The sequence below is a fragment of the Colius striatus genome, chromosome 14, assembly GCF_028858725.1.
Source record: "Colius striatus isolate bColStr4 chromosome 14, bColStr4.1.hap1, whole genome shotgun sequence".
Classification (NCBI taxonomy): Eukaryota; Metazoa; Chordata; class Aves; order Coliiformes; family Coliidae; genus Colius; species Colius striatus.
In genome coordinates, this window is record NC_084772.1 from 2267917 (window position 1) to 2291153 (window position 23237).

At 55.0% G+C, this 23237-nt stretch overlaps 2 protein-coding genes across 2 annotated transcripts in view; both read left to right on the top strand.

Moving 5' to 3' along the window:
- Window positions 1-1674: 1674 nt before the first annotated feature.
- CETP (cholesteryl ester transfer protein) lies at window positions 1675-13460 on the top strand. The gene is made up of 16 exons (XM_062007776.1): window positions 1675-1819; window positions 3302-3416; window positions 4086-4220; window positions 5058-5128; window positions 7402-7489; window positions 7582-7651; window positions 8105-8165; window positions 8883-8974; window positions 9206-9385; window positions 9939-9989; window positions 10856-11023; window positions 12412-12479; window positions 12590-12632; window positions 12722-12791; window positions 13125-13210; window positions 13317-13460. The coding sequence occupies exons 1-16, from the start codon at window positions 1675-1677 to the stop codon at window positions 13389-13391; spliced, it is 1518 nt and encodes a 505-aa protein (XP_061863760.1). The 3' UTR covers window positions 13392-13460.
- A 2339-nt stretch (window positions 13461-15799) lies between these two features.
- NLRC5 (NLR family CARD domain containing 5) overlaps window positions 15800-23237 on the top strand; it is a 50530-nt gene continuing 43092 nt past the window's right edge. Inside the window, exons 1-4 of the mRNA XM_062007788.1 lie at window positions 15800-15861; window positions 17037-17186; window positions 20091-20236; window positions 20695-20995. Of these exons, the coding sequence (XP_061863772.1) occupies window positions 20231-20236; window positions 20695-20995 (307 nt within the window). The 5' untranslated portion in view covers window positions 15800-15861; window positions 17037-17186; window positions 20091-20230. The remainder of the gene's footprint in view (window positions 15862-17036; window positions 17187-20090; window positions 20237-20694; window positions 20996-23237) is intronic.

Genomic DNA, 23237 nt, shown 5'->3' on the forward strand with positions numbered 1-23237 from the left:
GCTGTCCCAGGGTGAGGAACAGCCCCCTGCAGCAGCACAGACTGGGGGGGACCTGCTGCAGAGCAGCTCTGGGACAGGGACCTGGTGGGTGAGAACAAACTAACCATGAGCAGCAACGTGCAAGAAGCCACTGGCAGCCTGGGGGCATCAAGTGTGGGCAGCAGGGTGAGGGAGGTTCTGCTCCCCCTCTGCTCTGCCCTGCTGAGGCTTCAGCTGGAGTCCTGTGGTCAGTTCTGGGCTCCCCAGCTCCAGAGAGACAGGGAACTGCTGGAGAGAGGCCAGGGCAGGGCCAGCAAGGTGCTGAGGGGCTGCAACATGTGTGTGAGGAGGAAAGGCTGCAGCCCTGGGGCTGTTGAGCCTGGGGAAGAGAAGCCTGAGCTCAGGGGCACCTCAGCAGTGCTGAGAAATGCCTCAAGGGTGGGTGTCAGGAGGATGGGGATGGGCTTTGCTCTGTGGTGCCCATGGACAGCACAAGGGGACATGAGCCAGAACACAAACAGTTCCCCTGGAACACAAGGAGCAAGTCCTTTGGTGCTGAGGTGAGGGACCCTGGCCCAGGCTGCCCAGGGAGGGTGTGGAGGCTCCTTCTCAGGAGGTTTCCAACCCCAGCTGGACACGTTCCTGTGCCCCCTGAGCCAGGGGCAGCTGCTGGAGCAGGGGCTGGGGCTGCAGCAGCTCTGCAGGGCCCTGCCAGCCCCACCACGCTGGGCTTCTGTAAAGCCCGTGGGATTTAAACCCCCGTGTAAGCCGCCTGAGCCCCGTGCAGAGCCTCCAGGGCACAGTGAGCACCGGCAGCATCCCGCAGCCTGCAGTGGGAGCTGTGTGGCCGGGTCAGTGACCGTCAGTGCCTCCCGCAGGGCACCCGAGGCCGTTCACTTTCTCACCTCAGGAAGAAAAACATCGTGGCAGGGACAACGGGGCTCCCGGGAGGAAACGTGTCCCCCCGGCTGGCGCGGGGAGCGTGGGGTGTGTGCCAGGGAGAGGAGGGGGGTCGGTCAGCAGGGTCTGTGTGTGCTCCTGCAGCCTTGCACAGCCTCACCCTCCCGTCTCCATCGGTCTGTGGTGGCAGAGTGGTTGGTGGGAGTTGCTGCTGGTGTAATCTCCCTCTGTTTGGTCCTGGAGCTCGTTTTGGGACGGGGTGCAGGGGGATGGGGGCATGCAGGGGTCACAGGGATTGCATGGGAATGTGGGTTTCCAGCATTCCCCAAACTGCAGCTGAAGCCACGTGCACAAAAAGCTCTGGCTTGGGAGTTTCTTCTCTCTCTGGAAGGTGACAAAGCAAAGAAAATGCAGCTGAGAGAGAGATCCCTCCCTTCCCTGGCCTGTGCTCCACTTCCTCCCAGTGTGCCTGAAGTCAGCCCTGAAACAGGGAGTGCAACATCTGGCACGTTTCTGTGTGAAGGACAAAGGATGAACTGGCTGGGGGCAGAGTGTGAGGCTGCTCCCTTGACTTTCTGCCCTCCCAAGCTGCACCCTCCCTCCAGCTCTGCCCCTGCCTCGCTGTGTGTCAGAGCAGCCCTGGCAGGAGGGCTCTGAAGGAAGCTCCAGGGAGGTGAGGAAACGTGTGAGGAGCTTTGATAAGTGGAGGAAGCAGGTCATGTCCTGCTTCGGATGGGCTGCTATGAAAGCAGCCCTTGTCCCAGCCCAGAATCAGTCCCTGTGCTCTGCCTGAGGATGCCCTGGGCTGGCAGGATGGGGCTGGGGACCCTGGGGGTCCTGCTGCTCCTCGTGCAGGCGGCAGCAGCCTGTGAGTTTGGGCCCTTCCCATACGGTGACACCGGCATCGTCTGCAGGATGACCAAAGCTGCGGCTCTGCTGTGTAAGTGCTGCCTCTGCCCTGCCCAGAGAGGGCTCTGAGGGAAACCCCAGCCCAGGGAGGGGGCTCCTGCTTCCCCTGCTGCTGTGGGAACTGCTTGTCTAGTAGGAGATGGGGAAGGAGCACAAGGGGCTGGGGAGGGGCTGAGGGAATGGAGGTGTTGAGCCTGGAGAAGAGGAGGCTGAGGGGAGCCAGGAGCCCTCTCTGACACTCCCTGCCAGGAGGCTGCAGGGAGCTGGGGGTCAGGCTCTGCTCCCAAGGAACAAATGCCAAGACAAGAGGAAAGGGGCTTAAGTTGCCTTTTGCCAGGAGGAGACCTTTGTGCTCTTCCCCTTCCAATGGGGTTTCCCATCTGAGGGGCAACTGCAGGGTCTGGGGCAGTTTGGTCCCTGCTCTGTGTCAGCTGCACAGGCAGCAGCTCAGAGGCAGGGTTTGGGTTGTGTGCAGCTGCTCAGCAGCCCTGCACATCCCTCAGCATTGGCCCTCAGCCCCTTCACAGCTATTGCAGGGGAGGCTGAGCTTGGAGCTGAGGCAGAACTGTTTCCCTGAGAGGGGTGTGAGCCCCTGTGCCAGGCTGCCCAGGGAGCTGGGGGAGTGCCCAGCCCTGGAGGGATCCCAAAGCCCTGGAGCTGAGGTGCTGAGGGCTGTGGGTCAGTGCTGGGCTGGGCAGGGTGAGGCCAGGGCTGGCACTGCAGCAGCTTCAGGGGCTTTGCCAACCCAACTAATTCTGTGTATTAACAGCTGCCTGGGGGCACAGTTCAAGTGTGGGCACCTGAACTGGAGAGCTACACCTCCTCAAAGGTCCCCAGCCTCTTCCCTGAGTCCAAGTTCTTAGTGTTCCTCCTGGCTGGGGGCTGCTGTGATGGAGGAGCCACAGCAAATGTTTGATTCCCCAGCTCTTGGATCTGTGTGCAGAAGGGGAGACACAAGGGGTTCTGTGCTGCTGTGGGTTTAACTGCAACGGTTTGGGGGCTTTGAGGAGGGGAAAGAGTCATTAGTGCTTCTGCAAAGCTCTGTCCCATTCCCCTCAGGAGCAGGATGTGCAGGGGAGGGTGCTGGGCCAATTGAAGAGAAGGTACTTCTGGAAGGGAAAACCTGCTGCATCAGCTTGTGCCTGAGGCTGGGATGGGCTGGGTGAGGAGAATGGGCCCAGAGTCTGAGGTTTTCCTTTGGAGAGCCAAGAGCTGACTGCAGCACGAGCCAGCAGCAAGCAGCTGGGGTAGAGTCCACAGCCTGTTCTGTGCAAGGATGGGGCCAGCCTCAAGCTCCCCAGAACCTGCCAGGGTGCAGGGGAGGTGTGTGAAAGCTGGGGATGGTCAAAGCCCAGCCCATCAGCTGCTAAAGTGACCGACCCCCTTGGCTTTATTTCCTTACTCCCAGGGAAATACCTTGGATGAAACTCCTCTGTAGTGCTGTAACCCAGAGGGTGAGCCTGCCTTTGCAGCTCCAGTTTGGTAGCTTTGCCCTTTTTTCTTCCACTGACAGTGAACCAGGAAACAGCTCAGCTCATCCAGACAGCCTTCAGAAACGCCAGGTTCCCCAACGTCACCGGCGAGCGCTCCGTGCGCCTCCTGGGCACCGTGGCTTACGGGCTCAGCAAGTGAGTGTGGGCCAGGGGGCACTGGGCAGCCCTGCAGGGAGCAATGATGTCCTGGGGCAAGCACAGCCTGTGCCCTGTGCCCTGCAGACAGCCTGCATGGCAGTGCTGAGGCTGCTGATGTGGCGTGGAAGGGCTCTTCCAGCTGGGTGGGCAGCGAGGGAGGCAGCACGTAGAGCACAGCTCTGGGGCTGCAGCTCTGGGCTCGTGGCCCACAGGTGCTGCCCATGGCACTGGGTGGCAGAGGGACACAGCCAGGGCTGCTGGAGCTGCCTGGGGCAGTGGGATGTCACTTGGCCACATTTGGTGCCAAACCACGCTGGGTTTCACTGCCCTACCAACTTGGGGACAGCAAGTGTGATGGTGCAGGGATGGGTTCCTGTGTGACCTGCTCTAGGTGGCCCTGCTCTGGCAGGGGGGTTGCACTGGAGGAGCTTTCCAGGTCCCTTCCAGCCTTTGAGACCCTGTGAGTGCAGCTGACACAGTGCTGCAGGGGCTGAGTGCTGCTGTTTCTGCAGCACCTTGCTCCCTGTTTCATGTTCAAAAGCTCCCCGAGCCCAGAGCTGGCACAGGGCCCTTGGACACCCCACGTCCTCAGGAGCAAAACTCTCTCAGCTGGTCACAGATAACAGCCCTGGGCTTGGGGACAAACTGGGTTTCTGTTGTTTCTAGCATCCAGGTCAATGATTTGTCCATAGAGAAGAGTGAGGTGGAGCTCAAGGAGAACGATGCCATCCACATTGCCATCAAAAACGTGACGGCTGTCTTCAAAGGGACCCTGAGCTACAGCTACACTGGGGCCTGGTTGTAAGTACCTGGCACTGGGCCTGGCCTGGGGCCATGCAGAGGGACCACGCTCCTCTGAGGAAAGGCTGCAGCCCTGGGGCTGTTGAGCCTGGGGAAGAGAAGCCTGAGCTCAGGGGCACCTCAGCAATGCTGAGAAATGCCTCAAGGGTGGGTGTCAGGAGGGTGGGGATGGGCTTTGCTCTGTGGTGCCCAGGGACAGGACAAGGGGTGATGGACATGAGCCAGAACACACACAGCTCCACTTAAACACAAGGAGCAAGTCCTTTGGTGCTGAGGTGAGGGAGCCCTGGCCCAGGCTGCCCAGGGAGGGTGTGGAGGCTCCTTCTCAGGAGGTTTCCAAACCCCCTTGGACATGTTCCTGTGCCCCCTGAGCCAGGGGAAGCTGCTGGAGCAGGGGCTGGGGCTGCAGCAGCTCTGCAGGGCCCTGTCAGCCCCACTACTCTGGGGCTCTGGGATTCTAGCAATGCCAGCATTGCTTACTGCCTGAGTGAGGCAAGATTTTAGCCTCATCACCCCTCTCCTCATCTTGCTTTCTGCCTTTCTGTCTTCACCATCACCCTTTGCATGAGCAGACACGATGGCCAAAGCGTGCAGGTTGCCTTCTCCCCTCCCCTTTCACTGCTCTATAAACTTTGAGAGGCTGAATGCTCTCCTTCTCCAAAGTGCCACTGAGGTGGTGGTGTGCAGTGGTTCCAAAGCCAGTCTGAGGTGTGCTGCTGTGTGCTGGGGCTTTGCACACTGCAGTGCCTGGGGTCTGACAAACCCACCCCCCAGGGCTGCCAGGGAGAAGCTGCTCTGGGGACAGGCTGGGAAATGTTCTCTCTTCTGCCCTTGCAGTTTGCAGCTGCTTCATTCAGTGGATTTTGAAATCGAGTCCTCCATTGACCTCCAGATAAACATCAAACTGAGTGAGTGAGGGCTGGGGATGCTGGGCTGCAGGGAGGTGCTGAGTGAGGGCTGGGGATGCTGGGCTGCAGGGAGGTGCTGAGTGAGGGCTGGGGATGCTGGGCTGCAGGGAGGTGCTGAGTGAGGGCTGGGGATGCTGGGCTGCAGGGAGGTGCTGAGTGAGGGCTGGGGATGCTGGGCTGCAGGGAGGTGCTGAGTGAGGGCTGGGGATGCTGGGCTGCAGGGAGGTGCTGAGTGAGGGCTGGGGATGCTGGGCTGCAGGGAGGTGCTGGGTGAGGGCTGGGGATGCTGGGCTGCAGGGAGGTGCTGAGTGAGGGCTGGGGATGCTGGGCTGCAGGGAGGTGCTGAGTGAGGGCTGGGGATGCTGGGCTGCAGGGAGGTGCTGAGTGAGGGCTGGGGATGCTGGGCTGCAGGGAGGTGCTGGGTAAGGACTGGGGATGCTGGGCTGCAGGGAGGTGCTGAGTGAGGACTGGGGATGCTGGGCTGCAGGGAGGTGCTGAGTGAGGGCTGGGGATGCTGGGCTGCAGGGAGGTGCTGGGTGAGGGCTGGGGATGCTGGGCTGCAGGGAGGTGCTGAGTGAGGGCTGGGGATGCTGGGCTGCAGGGAGGTGCTGAGTGAGGGCTGGGGATGCTGGGCTGCAGGGAGGTGCTGGGTAAGGACTGGGGATGCTGGGCTGCAGGGAGGTGCTGAGTGAGGGCTGGGGATGCTGGGCTGCAGGGAGGTGCTGAGCGAGGGCTGGGGATGCTGGGCTGCAGGGAGGTGCTGAGTGAGGGCTGGGGATGCTGGGCTGCAGGGAGGTGCTGAGTGAGGGCTGGGGATGCTGGGCTGCAGGGAGGTGCTGAGTGAGGGCTGGGGATGCTGAGCTGCAGGGAGGTGCTGAGTGAGGGCTGGGGATGCTGAGCTGCAGGGAGGTGCTGGGTGAGGGCTGGGGATGCTGGGCTGCAGGGAGGTGCTGAGTGAGGGCTGGGGATGCTGGGCTGCAGGGAGGTGCTGAGTGAGGACTGGGGATGCTGGGCTGCAGGGAGGTGCTGAGTGAGGGCTGGGGATGCTGGGCTGCAGGGAGGTGCTGGGTAAGGACTGGGGATGCTGGGCTGCAGGGAGGTGCTGGGTGAGGGCTGGGGATGCTGGGCTGCAGGGAGGTGCTGAGTGAGGGCTGGGGATGCTGGGCTGCAGGGAGGTGCTGAGTGAGGGCTGGGGATGCTGGGCTGCAGGGAGGTGCTGAGTGAGGGCTGGGGATGCTGGGCTGCAGGGAGGTGCTGGGTGAGGGCTGGGGATGCTGGGCTGCAGGGAGGTGCTGAGTGAGGGCTGGGGATGCTGAGCTGCAGGGAGGCTCTGTATGTGTGTGTGTGTGTGTGTGGAGAGGGGCTTCCTCCAGAGACAGCAGCACAGTGGGGAGCATCCCAAGGCTGGAAGTGGGTCTCTGCAGCCCTGTGCACACAGGCCAGCAGGTGACACAGCCCTCAAAGACTTCATAGCTTGAACAGATGAGGCAGAGGAAGCTGGTGTAGTAATGCTGATTGGTGCCAGCTGCAAATTAGGAGTGGCCTGGCCTCCTGGACTCTTTTCAGGACCAGCTTTTCTTCTCCTGCTGCTCAGGATGGCTTGAACACCCATGGGGATGTTTCAGAAGAGTGAGCCAAGTGAGAGCTTTAGTGCAGGAGGTCTGAGCTGCCTTACAGCCTCCTTTTTTTAGCTGTCTCCAGGTCAGAGCCCAAGATGTGCTCTGGGAAACAAAGCCTCTTCCTCAGCAAGCTCAATAGATTCAGCCTAGAAAGGGACAGAGGCAAACTACCCCCCATAAGGAGTGAGGGGGATGTGAATTATCACATGTGCCTCAAAAGATCTTTTCCTGCCTCAGAACAGGTTTTCCTGGTTAGGTCCTGGGGCAGAGCAGCACCAAGCTGTATTGCAGCTCTCTGCAGTGGGACCCCATTCCCCCTCTGTCTGGTCTGTGGCTGGGCTCTCCTGGGCCAGGGGGACATGGGGACAGCTGAGGATGAGCTGGAGAAGCTGGCAGGGATCCATATGAAGCATGAAAAGGGTGGCCAGCAGGCTTGCTGAGCTGGAGCTGTGAGCAGAGCCTCTCCATCCAGGCGTGAGGGAGCCCTGTCTGACCCCACTATGCAGGCTCCTGAATGTCCTGGAAGCATCCCCTGGGAGATGTGGGGAGCAGAGCAGTGATCAGGAGGTGTGAGGGGCTCTGGCTGCCTCTCTGCCCTGATGCCCTGCTCTCTGCACACTCACCCTCCTCATCTCTTTGCCTCTTTTCCTGCAGTGTGCCAGAAGGAGCAAGTGGCTGCTGATGCCTCAGACTGCTACCTGACCTTCCACAGGCTGACACTTCACCTCCAAGGAGACAAGGAGTGAGTCTGTCTCCTTTCCAAAGCAGGCTGAGCTCACCCCCAGTCCCTTCTCCCCCTGGGGCAGCCCTGACTCTGCTCCCTGTCTCACACAGGCCGGGCTGGCTGAAGCAGCTCTTCACAGATTTCATCTCCTTCACTCTGAAGCTGGTTCTGAAGGGCGAGGTGAGGCCTGGGCACGTGGGGCTGTGTGTGAGGCAAGGATGGTTTGTACACCACACACTGCTCTGCTCATCTCTGATGGTGCTGGGGGAGAGGAGAGAGGCTGTGCTGGCACTGGCATCTCTGATGGTGCTGGGGGTGAGGGGAGAGGCTGTGCTGGCACTGGCATCTCTGATGGTGCTGGGGGTGAGGGGAGAGGCTGTGCTGGCACTGGCATCTCTGATGGTGCTGTGCTGACCAACAGCCCACAGATCACAGAATCGTCATCTGGGTTGTTAAAGCCCTTGAAGCTGCTGCAGTCCCAGCCCTGCCCTCACCCTGCCCAGCCCAGCACCACCCCATGGCCCTCAGCACCTCAGCTTTGTGTCTTTTAGATCTTACCATGAGGCCCAGCTCTGCTCCTCAACCCAAAAACCTACTCCCACCTCCAGTTGTTCCCTTCTTTTCCTCTTTTAGGTGTGCAATGAAATCAATTTCCTTGCCCAGATGCTGGCAGGTTTTGTCCATGAGTTAGCAGGTAAACAGCTTGGTTTTTCGTGCTTTCTTTCTGTTTGCTTTTCATGTGCAAGGTTTCACCCCTGAGCCCCAGCAGGGCAGTGGCCACATCCATCCAAAAAGCCCTTGCAGGAGCTGTAGGGGCTGCCAAGCCCCCACAGGACAGGGAACACACCTCAGCAGTGCTGTGCTGGAGATTCCCTGCCTCAGGCTGGTTTTTAGGGGTGATTGCCCTGGTTGAAAGACACACTGCAGTTCATGTCTCCTTCATTGAGTAGTGACCTGAAGTGCAGGAGAGGCTGCAGAAGGACTGATGTTGGCTGTCTCTCTGGAGCTGGGGAGCCCAGAACTGGCCACAGGACTCCAGATGAGGCCTCAGCAGGGCAGAGCAGAGGGGCAGCACAACCTCCCTGGCCCTGCTGCCAACACTCTTGATGCCCCCAGGCTGCCATTGGCTTCTTGCCCACTAGGGCACGTTGCTGCTCATGGTTAGTTTGTTCTCACCCAGCACTGCCAGGTCCCTGTCCCAGAGCTGCTCCCCAGCAGGTCACCCCCAGCCTGTGCTGCTGCAGGGGGCTGTTCCTCCCCAGCTGCAGGACTCTGTCCTTGCTGCACTTCATGAGGTGTCCTTTTCTACCTTGAACTCCCAGTCCCTTTCTGCAGCCCTAGAAGTGACTGTCACAAGCTGTGCTCCAGGTCATGCTCCTGCTGTGAGGTTTGTCTTTCTTTCTTCCTGCAGATAATTTTGTCCAGGATGAGGATATTAAAATTGATCTCTCCCTTGCATCAGTTCCTTTAATAAAAGCCAATTACTTGGAATCACATCACAAGGTAAAGTGACCCAGGCTGCTCAGAGAGCAAAGGTTTTGTGGGGATAGTGTCTGCTGGAGGGCTGGGGGCTGGTCCCTTTGCTGCTGTGCCAGAGCTCACCCAACCCAGCAGCCTGCCCTCTGCTCTGAGCCCAGCCAGCCAGGCTTCTGCCTCACCACAGCCTCAGGCAGCGACATTCTGTGCTGTCTCCCTGCTGCTCCTGCCACCCAACACACTTCCCTTCCTCCAAAGGGCCTTGTCCTGTACAAGAACTTCTCAGATGCCCTGGGAGACTCAGTGTTCTCACCATCTCTGCTGTCTGAGGCCCGGATGCTCTACTTCTGGGTGTCTGAGCACCTCCTCAGCTCTCTGGCTTCAGCAGCGTTCCTGGACCGGCGCCTGGTCGCAACCATCGCAGGGGAGAAGCTGCAGGTGATTCCAGGGCTGCTGCCCTCCTTACCTCACCCATCAGCTTTTGGGGGAGAGAGGAAAAGGTTCTCACAGCACTGAGGGGGTTTCTGTTTTGGAGAGAGCAAGCAGTCAGTAGCCTGTAGTCAAGTAGTAGCCCAGATCATGGTCAGAATGGGCATCTTCATATGAAGGCTGTGCTGGCAGGCAGTGTCATCCCTGAGAGGGACACCACCAGCTGACAGAAAGCAACTGTCAAGCAGCTGAAGGAGAAACAGGCTGCCCAGAGGGGTTGTGGAGGCTCCTTCCTTGGAAGGCTTCAGGACCCACCTGGACATGTTCCTGTGTGACCTGATCTAGGTGAAGCTGCTTCTGCAGGGGGTTGAGCTGGATGTGCACTGGGGGTCCCTTCCAACACCACCATTGTCTGATTCAATGAAAAGGGCTGAGTTTGGGAGGATGCCAGCCATGCCTGTGGCCTGGCCCCAAGCCCCACAGCAGCTCTGGAGCCCAAGCAGCCTGCTTCAGGGCTGGCCAGAGCCTTGTGACTGTCCCAGCCTGTGTGTGTGTTCCACAGGCGCTGTTTGAAGTGGAGGACACGGCGGTGCAGCAGAAGGCCGTGCAGATGGTAACGTCTGGCTCCTGCTCTGTGTCACAGCAGGATAGAAATGCTGGGTTCTGTTTTCATGGGGGCTCTGTTGTGTTGTAACAGGTTGTGTCCCTTCTCTCTGAGCCTTGTGTGGGCCTGATGGGGAAAAATAGGGGTTCATGTATCCAGGGTTTACTGTGTCCAATTCTGGGCTCCCCAGCTCCAGAGAGACAGGGAACTGCTGCAGAGAGGCCAGGGCAGGGACAGCAAGGTGCTGAGGGGCTGGAACATGTGTGTGAGGAGGAAAGGCTGCAGCCCTGGGGCTGTTGAGCCTGGGGAAGAGAAGCCTGAGCTCAGGGGCACCTCAGCAATGCTGAGAAATGCCTCAAGGCTGGGTGTCAGGAGGATGGGGATGGGCTTTGCTCTGTGGTGCCCAGGGACAGGACAAGGGGTGATGGGCACAGGCTGGGACACAAACAGTTCCCCTGGCCCAGGAGGAGCAAGTCCTTTGGTGCTGAGGTGAGGGAGCCCTGGCCCAGGCTGCCCAGGGAGGGTGTGGAGGCTCCTTCTCAGGAGGTTCCCAACCCTCCCTGGACATGTTCCTGTGCCCCCTGATCTAGGTGGGAGCTGCTTTAGCAGGGGGTTGACTGGATGATGTCTAAAGGTCCCTTCCAGCCCCCAGCATTCTGTGATTCTATGCTTGAGAAACCATTGTGCTTTGCAAAGGAGGTTTCTCCACCCCTCGTGCTGGTGCAGCTTCCCTGAAACCCAGCTGAGTTATTTGGCTTGTGTGAACTGGAGGAGGAATTGGGGGCTACCAAAGGGGTGCTGCAGCTGTGTGGCAGGTGGAACAGGGGCATGGAATGGACAAAGCCTGACTCTTCTGGTGCTCCTTCCTCGAGCAGATTTTCCAAGGAGCCTCCTACAACGAGTCTGTGGCCAAGGTGTGGAGTCTTGCCCACCCCCAAATCTCTGTTCAGCCTGAAGGGACAGTTGTGAAGTCCTTGGTAGCAGCAGAGGTCAACATCTTTCCAGCAGGAGAAGAGCCCCTGATGGTTCTGTACATGGAGAAGGTCAGTTCTTCCTCCTCCTGACTCTGAAGTCCTCGGGACAGACTCCATGCTGAGTCTGGACCTCTCTTGGTGCTCAGGGCCAGGAACTGCAGGGAATGCTTTGGGAAGGCTCTGTGGGAGGTAGAGAAGGCAAATCAGTTCCTTTGAGGAGTCTCACCTCTTCCCTGGACATTTGAGGCTGGGAATGATGATGGTGAGTGTGCTGGCTGCTCTGCTAGGCTGGTGTGCAAGGGGGTCAGTGCTGCACCAGGAAGCTCTGAGTGCCCTGCACTGGGCACAGCAAAGCTCCTTTAGCAGAGGGGTTTTAGGAGAGGAGGAAGGCACCATGGAAATGAACTTGATTTGAAATCTCCTGCTGCCCAAATCTTAGCTCTGGACCCCACTCAGAGGATGTTTTGTCTCTGAAACGCAGACAGAGCTCTGAGGAATGCAAAGCTCAAAGTGGAAACTTTTCCTCTGCCTATGTCTGGATGACAGTCCCTGCCTCTGCTGGGTTTTACTCCAAACTGCTTTGTACTGAATCTGAGCAGGCAGGGGGGGAAAGGAGATGCCAACAGCCCTGCTGTCACAGGTAGCATCACAAGGAAGCTGCTTGTTTGTCCAGCCTTGTAATTATGGGCTGGTACAGACACTAAACACTGCACAAAAGCAAATACCTGCCTGATTGTAGACTAGACTCTTTAACTGGAGAAGGTTAAACTGTATTTGAGGGTGATTCCCTCCTGCTCTCTGCAAGTATCCCAGGTGTGCAGGGTGTTACAGGGAAATTCCCATGGCTGGGTGCTACAGGTGATATCCTGAAACAAACATCTGGTAGGACTTGTAGCAGCACTGAACTGGAGATGGTCCCAGGGTGTGACCTGCTCCTGGGCTGCAACTGTGTCACAAAGCATTCCTTTGAACCAACCTTTGCACACAAGTGAAGGCAAGAAAAGGAGCCCAGATTGGCCAGGGTTCAGAGGCTGCCTGCTGTTTGGCTTTGGCTATAAATGGAAGCACTATGGTAAGGCTGCTTGTGGTAGTCCTGGCTACCCTGGGGCTGGCCTCTCCACAGCCAGCCTTGTGTTGAGACAGATGGTCACTGGGAAGCAATACCCTATGTAACTGCTGTCTTCCATGTGCAGGGTTTGGGTCACAACATGGCCAAAGCATCAGTCCTGTTGACAGGCCAGTGTGCAGCCCCACAGGCTGAGGTTGGGGGCAGTGGGGGGAGTCTGTTGTGTGCAAATGGAGAAGTCCTGACTTCTCTAGTAATAATCTGGAGGTAAAGCCAGAGGATGTTGAGCTGTGGGACACAGAAAATTAGCCACAATTGCCAAGTGTAAGGCAATTTCCTGCTGTAAGGCAAGATGAGCTGCCTCTCAGCTCTGCCATTCCTCTCTGTGCAGGAAATCACAGTCACTGTCCGAGCTGCCTATGCAGAAAACAAGCTCATCCTGCACCCTCTGGACTCCAGGTCAGTGCTGGGGTCTCTTGTGGGTTTCCTTGCATCTTTATATCTGAGAGCAGCACACAAAGAGGATCTCTACAGCCCTGAGTGACCCTGTTTCCCCCTCTTCCCTTCAGGACAGAGTTTAAAGTCTTTAAATGTGCAGCTGATCCAAGTGGGGTAAGTCCTGAGGCAGTATTCCCTGGGCCATTTGTGGCTAAATGATGTCTTTAAAACCTTTTTGTGTGGTTCTTTTTTCTGGCTTTCAGAATGACCCATCCATAAGAAACTTCTTGCAGACAATGATCTCTCTTGTTGGGATCCCAGAAGTGATTTCAAGTGAGTCTTTCCTTTGGGAAAGTGCTGAGGCACTTTGTAAGGCTCCCAACATCAGATCTCCTAAACCTAAGCACTGACCAAACCCATGGATAACCCTGGCAGCTGGTGTGGGGGGAACCACACTGCTGATGTCTGTTGGGTTCACTTGGGGCACGGGGGAACCTTTTCTTAATGGCTGGGACAAAGGAGAAAGTGAGATTTCCATCAGGCTGAAGGTTGTGGGGGGTTGGGGCACGAGCAGCTTTGGCAACAGGCAGACAGGGAGGTAGGATGTTATGAGCAGCAAGCCAGGATGGCCATACCCATAACTGCATGGGCTTCCTGATTCCATAGGGATCGAGCCAGCTTTGACTTCCATGATGAACAGCAAAGGGCTGCACCTCTTTGAGATCAGGAACCCTGAGATCATCACAAGAAAGGTGAGCAGAGTCCAGACACACCTGCCTCTTCAGGCCCTTCTTGGGAGTGTGCCACAAACCAACACAATGCTCACCTGCTTTTTTATTCTCTCTCCTTACTTTTTAGGGCTATTTAATCGTGCAGCTTGACTTTGGCTTCCCCAATCATTTGCTTCTTGATTTTCTGAAGAAAAAGATATAGAGTTGATCTCTTCCTGAAGGGTTGCAGGAACTTGTGTAGGGGCAGAAAGCTTGTGAAGCAATTAAAAGATGAGCTGGTTTAAATCAGTTTGGGTTGAATTTTCTTTCCTTTTCCTGAGAAACTTCCTGGTTCCTGTGCAGTTGTGCTTCCAGGGAGCCCTTCCCCTGCAAAGACCTTGAAGATCTTGCTCCTCTATGGATACTGCCTTGCTTGGAAGTAAGGGTTGGACTCTTGAGGTGCATGGATGTGGCTGAAAAATGGTAAATGGGACATGAATTTACAGTGCAGTATCATAATGGAGAGATCTTGTGGCCTGGGTATTTCACAGAGCCTGTGGACTCAGCAAAGAGCTCTAGGTAAATTGTTATGCCCATATCATTGAGATAATGGAAGCAAACTTGAGAGATGCAATAAAAATGACAAGGAAGCCAAAGAGATGATAGGAAAAAAAATATCTAGACAGCAGGTTCCTGTTCCTCCCTACCACAGTGCAATACTTTATCTGAAGTGGTATTATCTTCCTGTATCAATTCATACTTCCCTTTTCTTGTCTTTTCACTTGGAAGAGATTTCAGGCAACAAGTCATAGAATCATAGAATGGTAGGGGTTGGAAGGGACCTCTCAACATCTAAGCAGGTCTACCAAATCTAAGACTGTCATGGAGATCACATTAACAAAAGCAGAGCACAAAGCAGTAATTCAAGTTGGGGCTTCCACAGAGAGCCCTGTGAGGCTGGTCACAGGATCCCGGAGTGCTCACACTCCCTGGGCAGGATGGTTGCTCCCTCAGCATCGCCATGGCTGTCTTCCATGAGAAATGAGCCAGGCCTCCCTGTCCTGTTCCTCTCCCACCCTCAATGCTCCAGCCCACCGAGCTCTCTCAGTAACTGCTGGGTTTAAAAGCTCTTCAGCAGTCAGGGTGCCACGGCTGGTGGAGGAGAAGGCTGAGGCCGGAGGGGCCTGAGTTTACAGGTTGCTCCATGGCAGCCAAGGAAGGTTTCTCTTTCTGGATCTCAACCAGCAGGAACCAAGTGATGTGAAAGGTTTGACACCACGGTGGCCTTGAAGACGCCCTGCTATGGTGGGCAGCTTTCCCCCTCCCTTCCCACTCTGTTCCCATCACTGCCTCTGCTGACTCAGGGCTTGTCCATGCTCCCTCCTGCTCGAAAGCCACTCGCTGAGGTGACATTTTCCTTCTTTGCATGGCAATGTCTGCTGAGGACCATGGGAATGGCTTCCATCAAGCCCAGACACTCCAGTCCTTCTGAACAACATCCTGCTGGAGTGAAGAGCACTAATGAAAAGAAATGGCAGAAAAATGGCCCTTTTTATTGGTCTTGTTTTCTGCCTTGGAGGTGATTCAAAGTCCGAGCTTCTAAGTGAGAGTGGCAAGTTAGGTGAGGCTAGGTAAGGATTCTGAAATAAAGACTCAATAACAACTTAGCTGTTCTTAAGCTGAAGTTAATGCAGTGCTGGATGCACGGGGGATACTTCTGCCAAATGTGTACGCCACAAGACAAAAGTACCCTCATTTTCCACATTAAAACATGAATATCCAACGCCTTTCATGGGGTTACTTACCACAAACACGTCTATTGCAGGTTACCCGGTTCTACAGTTCATTATTTCTTCTGGTATCCCTTCATTGCTTGTCCTCTAGAGGGGCTGAAGCGATTTGTTTCCACTTGTTTGGCGACACTCTGCTAACTCGGTTAACTTACATCTTCAACACCTGCTGGTCTTATCCTGGGCAGCCTTTAAAAAACTTTATACAAAAATTCAGTCGTATCAATCTGAAGAAAATACATTGAACCATTTAAATCATTAAACGGCTCCATTTCAGAGGTACCTCGCTCTGCTGAGGGGAAAGGTGTCTCCTGAGAGGAAAGGTGTCTGCTGAGGTGCTGAGGGGAAAGGTGTCTGCTGAGGGGAAAGGTGTCTGCTGAGGGGAAAGGTGCTGAGATGCTGAGGGGAAAGGTGTCTGCTGAGGGGAAAGGTGTCTGCTGAGGGGAAAGGTGTCTGCTGAGAGGAAAGGTGTCTGCTGAGGTGCTGAGGGGAAAGGTGTCTGCTGAGGGGAAAGGTATCTGCTGGGGACATTCAATGCTGCCAGGCTGTCGGGGCTGGACAGGACGGCTGTCTTTGCACAGGAACAGACTGCTGAAGGAGGGAAGAAACAGAAGAAAGGAGCCACTGGAGCCTCAGAGGGTCTTGAGCCCTGAGGGGGTCCTGTGGGGCTGCAGCGCCCACCGCAAGATGGCGGCCCCGCCCCGCCGCTGGGCGCGAAGGGCTCCGCGCCTCGCGCCCCCTCACGAAATGGCGGGTGAGCCCCGGTCCCGGCGCTGGGGGGTAGCGCCGAGCCCAGCCTGGCGCGGAGCTGCTGCCGCGCTCCCACGTGTTTTCCCGGCAAAGCCGCTTCTCTGTCAGTGTCTTGGTTTCGGTTTCGGAGCGGCGGGAAGGACCGGCAGCTGGGTGAGTGCCGCTGAAGCGCTGGCACGGGCAGGGAGGAGGTGGGAGGATGGGGTAGTGGGTTACCTGTCCTCCCTTCCACATCCTCCCAGCCCCGGGGCTCAGGTGTCACGCTGGGGCACTGCATGAGGGTTTAGATTTGGGGTGACTGGGGGTTTCGTGGCACCCTTTGCTTCCCCATGTTCAAGTCTAAGGTCAGAAGCGTGGCTGGGGGTTCTGTCCCAAGAGCTGGGAGCAAACCAGCCGTGCACTTGTGCCGCTGGAGCGATGTAGGGGTTGGCATCAAAGATGGCACTGGGGATTTGTAGGCATAGAATTGCTACTTTGACTCCAAAGGGATTGTTGGTAGTGCTGGGACAGCTTGTGGTCTGGTGTTTGGCCAGATTTGGGCAGGAAAGGCTGCAGAATGGGGCAGGACAGGGCAGAGGGCACTGCCCGTCGTCTCTGCAGCCACCGACTGTCCCCTCATTGCACCCCGCATCCCTCACAGCTCCATTCCCTGTGCCATGCTCGGGGCAGGACAAGCAGGCAAAACACTTTGACCCAGAGGTTTGGCTGTTGCTGGACCTGCTTATTTTTTGTCCCTGAGTTTGGAACAGCGCTGTGTTCTGCTTTGCCTCAGCTGGGACTCGGCTGCAGGCTGTGTCTGCCTGCCACTGCAACTTCTCTGGCATCTAGACAAATCCTGATAGCACTTCATTGCTTGTTACACCCTGTCTGTCTGGATTTGAAGATCTCAGGGCACACAGTTCTATCTAGAAAGCCAGGGTTTTTTGTCTTTCCTCAAATCACTCCATTCTCACTTAAACCTTGTCCCCATTCCAAAGGGATGACAGGTTGCTTTTTTCCCCCCCATCTTAGCTATAATGGAGAAGGTAAATAAATACCCTCCCACGTGCTAGAATAATCAGACCTGTGCATAGCAATAGAACTATTCCCATTGCAAGAGCCTCAACCACAGCCAAGTCAGGGTTTACTCCACAGAGAGTGTGGAGCAAACTCCCCAAGTCCCATTTCTTTGGCCAACTCCCTGAAAGCTTTACCAATAAGACGACTCTTCTCCCATCCTGTTGGGGAATACTTTTTGCTTATCTCCTGTGTTTTTACCACATACAAGTTGCAGTTGGGGAATTCCTAGCTTATTTTACTTTCATTTTCCTTTCTATCTTGCTTTTCAGGTCCTGAAAGGCAAGGAAGGGCTGTGTGTGCATCTGGAGAGCGGCGGCTTGGCAAGTGAAGAAGTCGGGCAGTGGATGTTGTCCCCCAGCTCCTCTGTTTTGTGACCCTTGCTTTGTGTTCGGTGCTGCTGCTCTGTTTCTGGGCTTTCAGTAAGTAGCATATGGTCCTCAGGGCATGAAAGGAGTTGGTAGATTGGCAACAGGGAGCTTTGAATGTGATTTTTCTTGGTCACCCACTCGAATGTTGAGTTGGGGAGGGGCCATGAGGTGTGTTTTTGTGTTTTAGTGGTGTGTTCCTATGTGACCTCATCTAGGTGAACCTGCTTCTGTAGGGGGGGTGGACTGGATGATCCCTTCCAACCCTACCATTCTATGATTCTGTGATACACTGGGAGGGTGAGGGGAAGGGTCAAGGCTTAAAATGTTGTTTTCTGGCTCTTGTTGGGAGGTTTTTGTGCTTCTTTTTGAGGTCAGAGGTGTTTAACTCCAGATCTCTGCTCACCATTGCTGATGGTCTTGTTTAGCAGAGTAGTAGTAGTGCAGGAGCTGTACAGCACAGCCTGAGCTTTCACCTAACTCTTCAATGTTGCTTTGTTCTGTAAGTCTCATTAATTCACAGGTCATGTGTTTATGAGTGGCTTTCACTCTTCACTGGTGTTGTGCTCTCATTAATTACTTACCACAGTGTTACTAAGTAGGTAGTTTTTACTGATCAGGAGAACAAAGTCAGGGCATTGCTGCCTTACAGACTTCTGGCTGGAGAAGTCTAAGATGAAAAGTCCCTGCCAGGCTGACTGATGAGGCTACTGGGAAATGAAGTTTGTTTTGTAGGAAGCTCTGTTATTTTGTGGTTTGTTTAAATGGGAAAGGTTTTCTTTTAAGCTTTGCAGGCAACTGAAGCCTCATTTCCCTTGTTTTAGTGCATATGTTGCTATTAGCAGGTGTTACTCATGTGATTGATAGTATAAAACAAACTTCATAGTAGAATGTTTTGAGTGAAAGCTTGCAGAGTCCTTCCCAGTTAAGGTTCAGAGGTTTTGGCATCATGGAGATAAGCAGGGTCAGTTTTCCCTACAGCCTCATTTCACTGGGAGCTTTTTTGCTGTTCCTGTTGGAATGGTGAGTGACAGGCATCAGAGAGGTTTTTACAGAGAGGTTTGCCCACATTTGGATGGATCCCAGAGCTGCCTCATTGTGTAATGTGTCCTGAAATCTTCATCTGGAATGGGAACCTGGGTAAAGTCTTTCTTGTGCTGGCACTGTGTTGAAGCAGTGTGTGGCAGTGCTGCACAATAACCACCTTTGACGTGGTTTTGAGCCAGAGCTTAGTACAAATGTGTAGAGTATCACTATTTTTGCTCTGATTGGAGATCTGCTTGGTTTCAGGACCTCAGGGGCAGAAAAGACTGATTAGGTCCTTCCCACCCTGTCCTCTGCTGTACCACTCAGTCAGGTCACATTCCTTTGCTGTGTTAATTTGGCTCAGTCTCAGAACAAGGCTGTTGAAAGAGGCAAGGGCAGAGTGATGCTGGGTTATGAGGGAAGGGGTATCCTCTCCAGCACAGGCAGCTCAAATCTCTTGAGCAGTTTTAGCTCCAGTGTTCCAAGCTGGTGCTTGCTGTTTGTTTTGTCCTCAGCATCTGGGAGTGTGCCATGCCCAGCAGGCATGTGAGGAAGTGTTGTTCCCTCCATGCAGAGTTCCCCAGGTTGTGGCATGTCTCTGCTGGGAGATCACCCCAGCATCAGCATAGTTTCCTGATGAGTTAGAGCCATTGCTGATGAGATATCTCTGCTCAGGTGGGATGCTCTTAGCTTGTTCCATCAGAGTGCCATGCTGTCTTTTCCCTCAGCTCCATAGAGATCTCCCACTTTCCTGCTTGGCCAGGTGAAGAGGAAGGCAAAAAGCCTGCAGGCCTGTGGATCACTGTTTCAGTGTCCATAACAGGGCATGTGAGGGCTGAGCACTGGAGCAGGGGTGCTCTGCAGCACAACCCCAGTCCCTCCATCTCAGTGCTGGTGGGTTTGGAATGGGTTTGTTCAGAAAGTGGCAGTTGCTGGGGTATGGCAGAGGGTGAAGCAGCCTCACCAGGGGGTGCAGCCATCACCCCAACGGGCTGCTTCCACCCAGCAGCCTTAATGGCACTTTGCTGAACGAGGCTGATCACTGTCCCATCCTCACCCAGGGAAACCTGAGTGTTACAGCAACTGGGGGGTTTTGTGCTGACATCACACAGTGCAGCAGTCCTGGAGCTGGAAGGACTGGGTGGGAGCTGGTGGGCAGGAGGAGCACGGAGGCTGCTCCCTGTGGTTTCTGGTTCTCAGCCTTTCTACAGGCACGATGCTGCAGCTGCAGCTGGCTTTTAACATCAGTATAGGCAGCTGTCTGCTGGACATGGCACAGTCGTGGTGCTGCTGTAGCCTGGGCTGAGACCAGGAGTGTTGGGAGTTGTGCAGGGTGGTTGTAACTTTCCTTGTCCCCTTCGCTGTGGCAGGAGTGGTTGGACACCAGCCAGTGTCTGCTGCAGCCTGGGGAGAAGCTTCCTTCTACCATCTCTGCTGAGAGATGGGGAGGCTGGCACTGGCACCAGTGGGATTTTCAGCCCCCTGCACCTGAAACTCGTTTGTGAGAGCTGTGTAGCCTTGGAGGATCAGGTTTTCTGGTGGGACTGACTGCCTGGGCTTGAGCAAGCTGCTGCTTCTTCTGCATCAGCTTCTGTGGAGGGGCTAAGAGCAGCAGGTTGGCATAGCAGAACAGCTCAGGACAGGCAGTGACACCAGGAAAGCTGTGATTCTCTTGAAGTGCTCCTGTAAAGCCACCCTTCCTTTGTGTTGTAGGGCACAAGGCTCAGTCCTGCATTCTCACCACACCACTGGTGGGGATCCTCAGCTGTGCAGGCTTTGTGGTCACTGGTGGTTTAAGTTGAGGTTGCTACCTGGAGGTGAAAAGCTCCACAGCTGACCCTGAGGTCAAAGGCTGAGCTGCTAGATCTATGACCTGTGTAATTGCCACTGCCCTTTCATGTCAGCATCCTCCTGTCTTGGTATCCCCCTTAGGCACCTCAATGAGGATACACCTGGTGTTGGAGTGTCCCTGTGTGCTGAGATGCTGCCATTAGCAGCTCCATTCTTCATCAGGGCATGGAGCAGAAGCCACTTTGGCACTTGACTGTCGGAAGGAGGCTGACCACACAACCATGCAGGTAGGAGACCAGATCTGTGTGGCTTTGCTGTGGGGAGGAAGTGGAAGCAGAGGGTGACATTGTCATCAAAGCAGAAATGAGCTGTTCACCTCCACAAAAGGAGCAGCAGGAACAGCTGCCTGAGCCCTTTGTGCAGGGAGAGACCTTGCTCCTGTCCCCTGGCTCCTCCCCAGAGGTGCTGCTGCATGTCAGAGGTGCCTGAGATGTGCTGTTTGGCAGACACTGGCTCCTTTTTGCTCCTGTCCCTTGCAGTGGGCACTGTGCAGTCCTTGCACCATGTCTTGGCTGGGATTTGCCACGTGGCACAGTGGGATTAAGGCAGAAAAACTTAGAGCCAGGGATGGATAAGCAGATGGAGTCTTCCAGGGCTGTGCTGGCTGCTCTACAGCAGGGCTGTGTGGATGAACATCTCTTAACTCCCTTGCCCATTGCTACCCTTTCTGCTTTCATCCCTCTAGCCTCTGTTTCAGAGTGAGGATCTGGACCTGGCAGCAGCCGTGGCGAGTGCCCGGCCTCAGCTCGTGGAGTTCCTCAGCCGCCGGCCCGACTGGCTGCTGGCAGCCTCCCGCCGCTTCCTCCCTGGGGAGGCCCTCGGGGGCCTGGATGGCATCACCCACCACACAGGAAAAGTCTCAGCCCTCCTTGACCTGCTGGAGAAAGCTGGCCCTGCCACCTGGAAATCGTTTGTACAGTACCTGTGCATGGAGTTGGACCTGCCCCTGGATCTGGAGATCCTGCTCATAAGTTCTGCCGGAGAAGGTAAACGGGGCCACTTTCCTCTGGCCAGCTCCAAACACAGCCAATGCCTTGGCTCCCTGTAGCCAACAGGCCAGTGTAGGCAGTGAAACCACCAGTGCTCTCTCCTGCATGGTCCTTGGGAGGTGGCAGTTCTCTCATGGCATCCAGGCAGCTACCAGCCTTTTGAACCAAGCCACTGGTTTAAGAAAGGCCCCATCTTTCCTTTTGGTTCACCATGGCTGTCCTTCACCATCATCTCTGGATTAAAATCAGTCCCTCCCAAAATAGTTAGCCAGCAAACAGCTACAGTTCACGTTTTCAGAGGTGCTTTGCCACCACTCCCTTGCCTTGCTGGTGTTGGTGGACACTTTCTTCACTCTCTCAGTAAGAACTGGTTTGATTTGAGGATGGAGGGTTCTGTGGACCTTGTGAGAGAGAACCTGTGTGGTCATGTCATCTGGATTCCTGAATTCAAAGTGTCCCTCAGGGCAAAATCACTTTGCCCAGAGAGAAAATGATGTCCTTGAGACACTGTTTGAAATGTGGGGGCAAAGGTGTGCTGTGCTGGAGGGATTCCTGGTTGGTTGCCTTTTGTGAGCGTGGAGACCTTCACAATAGCTTTGAGAGTGCAAATGCTGGTGCAGAAGCAGCTCAGGAGCTCCCCAGGGGCAGTGTTTGTTTCTTTTAATCAGAAAACATCACTTCAGTCCATATTTCTAGATGAGGAAGTTTTATTTGTCCAGTTTCTCTCCCAGATTTCTTGCAGGATGCCTTTGAATCTGCTGAAATTCATTGTGGTGGGTTGTTTTTCTCAGCAGCACACCTTGTGGCTTAGGAATGTAAGCTGGGGTTAAAAATACCCAGATGCCAAAAGCCAAAAGCAATAGCACCAGTAAAGCTGGAGTGGTTTGATTTGGATAGATTTCTTTGAAGAAAAACACCCCCAAACCCCAACTTTTTTGTTTCGTGGCTTTTGCCTGAAGGGGAAAAAAAATTGCTGTCTGTTTGTTGTGTGGATTCTCAGTAGCTGCTTTTTATTTTCTTGATCCAGAAAGGGAAAGAAATAGAGATGTCTTAACTTATTCCACAAGAAAACCACTTCCCCAGCCCCACTGGAGGCAGTGGCTTGGGAGGGAGCTGTGTGGTGGCTGCTCTCACACGTGCTGTGAAAGCCTTGCAGCATCAGCTGAGCTGCACCTCTCCCTGCCTGGGTTACTCTGGCTGGTTGCTAATGCTTTTCTGTTGACATGGTGCTTGTCAGGAAGTCTTGCACCATGGTCCTTCTCTGTGGTAGTGGCTTGTGCACAGCCTGCTTGCTGTAAGCTGCCAGCACTTGGCATGGGTTGGATGGATGCAGCCTTTGGTAACCAGTTACCTTTGCAGATAAAACAGGGGAGAGGTCAGACAAGCAACAGGGATGAAGACTGATGGCAGCTTCATCTCAGGATGGAAGCTGGAATAGATTTCATCCATTTAATGCTGTGACATGTCATAAAAGAAGCCATTTGTTAAGGTTTCTGAGTTGCTGTTAACAGGTCAGCACCACTGGTCCTTCTGAAGATTAACTGCTTTTGGTTTTGCTCTAGTGGTAGCTTTCAATTAACCCTGACCTCTGCATGGCTCTGTGGTTGCAGGGGTTGTCCCAAGGGTAGGAGATGGTGGTTTGGAGGAGGACAACATGGGACCATGCTTTAGAGTAGTGAAGCAGTCTGAGGTTAAGCAGGATTAACCATTAGGTTGCCTTAGCTGAAGTGGCTCTGAGGGATCCAGCACCAGAACCTTGCTTTCCATGAGGCAAGAGTCAGGATATCTGCCACTGACAGAATCATAGAAGCACAGGATGGTGAGGGTTGGAAGGGACCTCTAGAGCTCATCCAGCCCACCCCCTGTTGTGTGAGCTGTTGGACAGACCTTGTGTGAGGCTGTGGCACAGCATGTGTGCCCCTTTGCAGCTTTATTCTTTGTTGCTTAGTGCTGATGCTAGAGCTGGAAGCACCAGAGCACTGGCCTGCACTCCCAGCTGGGCAATGCTGGAAATGACAGGGAGGAGGATGAACAGGCAAAGGCTTCCCATCTGATTTTGGAGAGGGGTGCTATCAAGCATGTGTTTATGTGAACAGAAGGGTCCTGGTGTTATGTGGACTCCTGCCTGGCCTGTGCAGGATCTCCCTCTGAAGCTCTGAATGTTCTCTGTGGGGCTGGTTGTGCTGAGTGAGGTTTTGAAAGAGTTTGAGCCAGAAAAGGCCCTCAACTGGGCTGACAG